Source organism: Octopus bimaculoides, chromosome 13 (genome assembly GCF_001194135.2).
Source record: "Octopus bimaculoides isolate UCB-OBI-ISO-001 chromosome 13, ASM119413v2, whole genome shotgun sequence".
NCBI lineage: Eukaryota > Metazoa > Mollusca > Cephalopoda > Octopoda > Octopodidae > Octopus > Octopus bimaculoides.
Window position 1 is genome coordinate 56,168,395 of NC_068993.1, and position 2,467 is coordinate 56,170,861.

At 36.2% G+C, this 2,467-nt stretch overlaps 1 protein-coding gene across 2 annotated transcripts in view; it reads left to right on the top strand.

Annotated features, from left to right (window-relative positions):
- The first annotated feature begins 6 nt into the window (after positions 1-6).
- Positions 7-2,467, top strand: part of LOC106876012 (ATP synthase mitochondrial F1 complex assembly factor 1) — a 9,867-nt gene continuing 7,406 nt past the window's right edge. Inside the window, exons 1-3 of one of the 2 annotated variants that reach the window (XM_014924384.2) lie at positions 7-145; positions 1,232-1,490; positions 2,273-2,411. In XM_014924384.2, coding sequence (XP_014779870.1) covers positions 1,264-1,490; positions 2,273-2,411 — 366 coding nt within the window. In that variant the 5' untranslated portion in view covers positions 7-145; positions 1,232-1,263. Of the gene's footprint in view, positions 146-175; positions 642-1,231; positions 1,491-2,272; positions 2,412-2,467 lie in introns of those variants that run through there. The other variant, XM_014924392.2, reaches the window with a different exon arrangement.

Genomic DNA, 2,467 nt, shown 5'->3' on the forward strand with positions numbered 1-2,467 from the left:
AGCGGAAAGTCGGAACCATGTGTCTCGATTCAGATATAAGGGTATCTACATAACTTCACTCCCTCTTAATTCAAGTGGAAATAATAACGTTGGATATATTTATTGCTGTTACACCGCCGGCGTGGTATGAATGCTGTTCTCTGAGGTAAGGTCAAATGGTTTTATTGAATATCGAGAAAATAAACATTGATCTGTTCTTTATTTAAATAACAAAATATGTGAATTATTATATTTAAATAAACAACAACATTCATTTAAATTTCATTAATCGATAACAAGATTATATTAAGTTAACTGTTCAAGACTAAATATTACCGTTTATGATTTCATTTTACGTAGTTTAAGTACAAAGTAACCTTATTGATATAATTTCTCAATGCAAATTATTTATACATATAAATTTGCCTAGAATATTGATTATTCTCTGATCTTAATGGTCCATTTATTAGCTTTTTTTTTTTAAATTCTACTTTATTATTATTTTCCTTCCTTTCTGCGGATGATGTTAACTACTTGCGGTGTAGTTAAACGTGTGCTTTTAATTTTGAAATACGGCCTTATCGAACAAACATATGATGCAAACGTGCCAGTCGTGACCATTTCATGCATTTATGAAGGAGTTTAAATGCATCTGTGTTTAAGTATTTAAAAGTTCTTACTATTATACACCGTCATATTTACCTTTTTGTTTTGTTTTTCCAATGTATGTTCTTCAAGTTTCAATTTCTTTTTTTATCTGTTATAAATCCTTGAATCTTTATCTCCATTTACTTTCTAAATATATAACTAAGTATCTGTCTATAGATTTCACTATTTGTGTTAAAGCTGGGTGGAGTTTATTTATACTTGGACCTAATTGTATATCTTAGACTGAATTGGTTACAACACCCAAACTACTTACTTGGCTAGGGTTCTTTAACGATCCAGGAGAATTACAGTGCAGACAGTAGCCCAGAATGTGATAGCGAGAGGTATCCAGGAATCATGGCTTGGATGTGACCCATCCCTTAGAGTGTAAGGAGTCGAGGGCAAAAACACTTGCGTGACATGAGACTTCTTCTCTGAAGACCTGCTGTTCAGCACCCCCTAGTTTCTTACGACCGATATTTATCTAGCAGTGTATGATTTTATGGCTAAATGTCTTTTGTTAGGATAATTATTCATTAAGATTTTTTTCTGTATGAAAATTAACAATTGATATTTTCTTTTTTTACATTTTCCGTACTAACAGCTATAAAATCCTAAATTAATAGACTGTAAGCAATGTTGCAGTTATTGCACCGAGGAAGGCAGTGTTTGCACCAAGCTGCTGTTGTTTGCAACAGCTGCAACCTGTTGCCTACCTTCACTGCACTTCCATTCACAAGAACACAAAGAAACTTCCAAACAGATTCTGTATATTTACAAAAGAACAAACCTGAACCTGAAATTGACCTTCAAAAAAATCCTTATTATGAGAAATACACTGAAAAGTTGAAGGCACTCCAAGAGTAAGTACAAAGAATTCTTTTATATTTAACCATTCCGTCAGCTCACCTTCTTAATAATAATAATGATACTTTCTACTGAAGGCACAAGGCCTGAAATTTTGTGGGAGGGGACTAGTTGATTATATCACCCCCAGTGCTTGACTGGTACTTAATTTATAAACCCATAGTGGACAAGAGGCAAAGTCAACCTCGGCAGAATTTGAACTCAGAACATAAGGACGGGTGAAATGCTGCAAAGCATTTTACCTGGCAGTCTAATGATTCTGCTGGCTCATTTTGTCAGACCTGCTAATGGTTCTGCAGCTTGCCACCTTAATTATAAATTCTTCATTAGCACAGGTCTATAAATCTAATTATCGCTTACTGATCCTAAACAGAAAAAAAGAAAACTGATAGGAATTGAACTCAGAATGCAAGAAGTTGAAAGAATTTTTACCAAGTCTAGCATGCATGCATGGGTCGTTGCCAGTGCCGCCTGACTGGCTCCTGTGCCGGTAGCACGTAAAAACCACCATCCAAATGTGGCCGATGCTAGTGTCACCTGACTGGCTCCCATGCCGGTGGCACATAAAAAGCATCCACTACACTCTCGAAGTGATTGGTATTAGGAAGGGCATCCAGCTGTAGAAACACCACCAGATCATATTGGAGCCTGGTGTGGCCTCCTGGCTTGCCAGTCTCCAGTCAAACCGTTCAACCCATGCCAGCATGGAAAACGTATGTTCAACGATGATGATGATGATATAACAGTGTTATATATTATAATGTCTATTGTATTTCAGAACAGACCCTGAAATATACAGTAAAAAGCTCGAGGAATTAAAAGAGAGTTTAAAACCAAAAGCAGCCCCTGTTGTGAACCCTAAAACAAAAGAAAAGGTACAGAAGAAACCAACTGAGAAAAAAACAGTCCCTAAACTGGTAAGATTGTCTTATGGTAAACAGTGGGTGGTGGGTAGTGGTTGTGAGAGGTCACA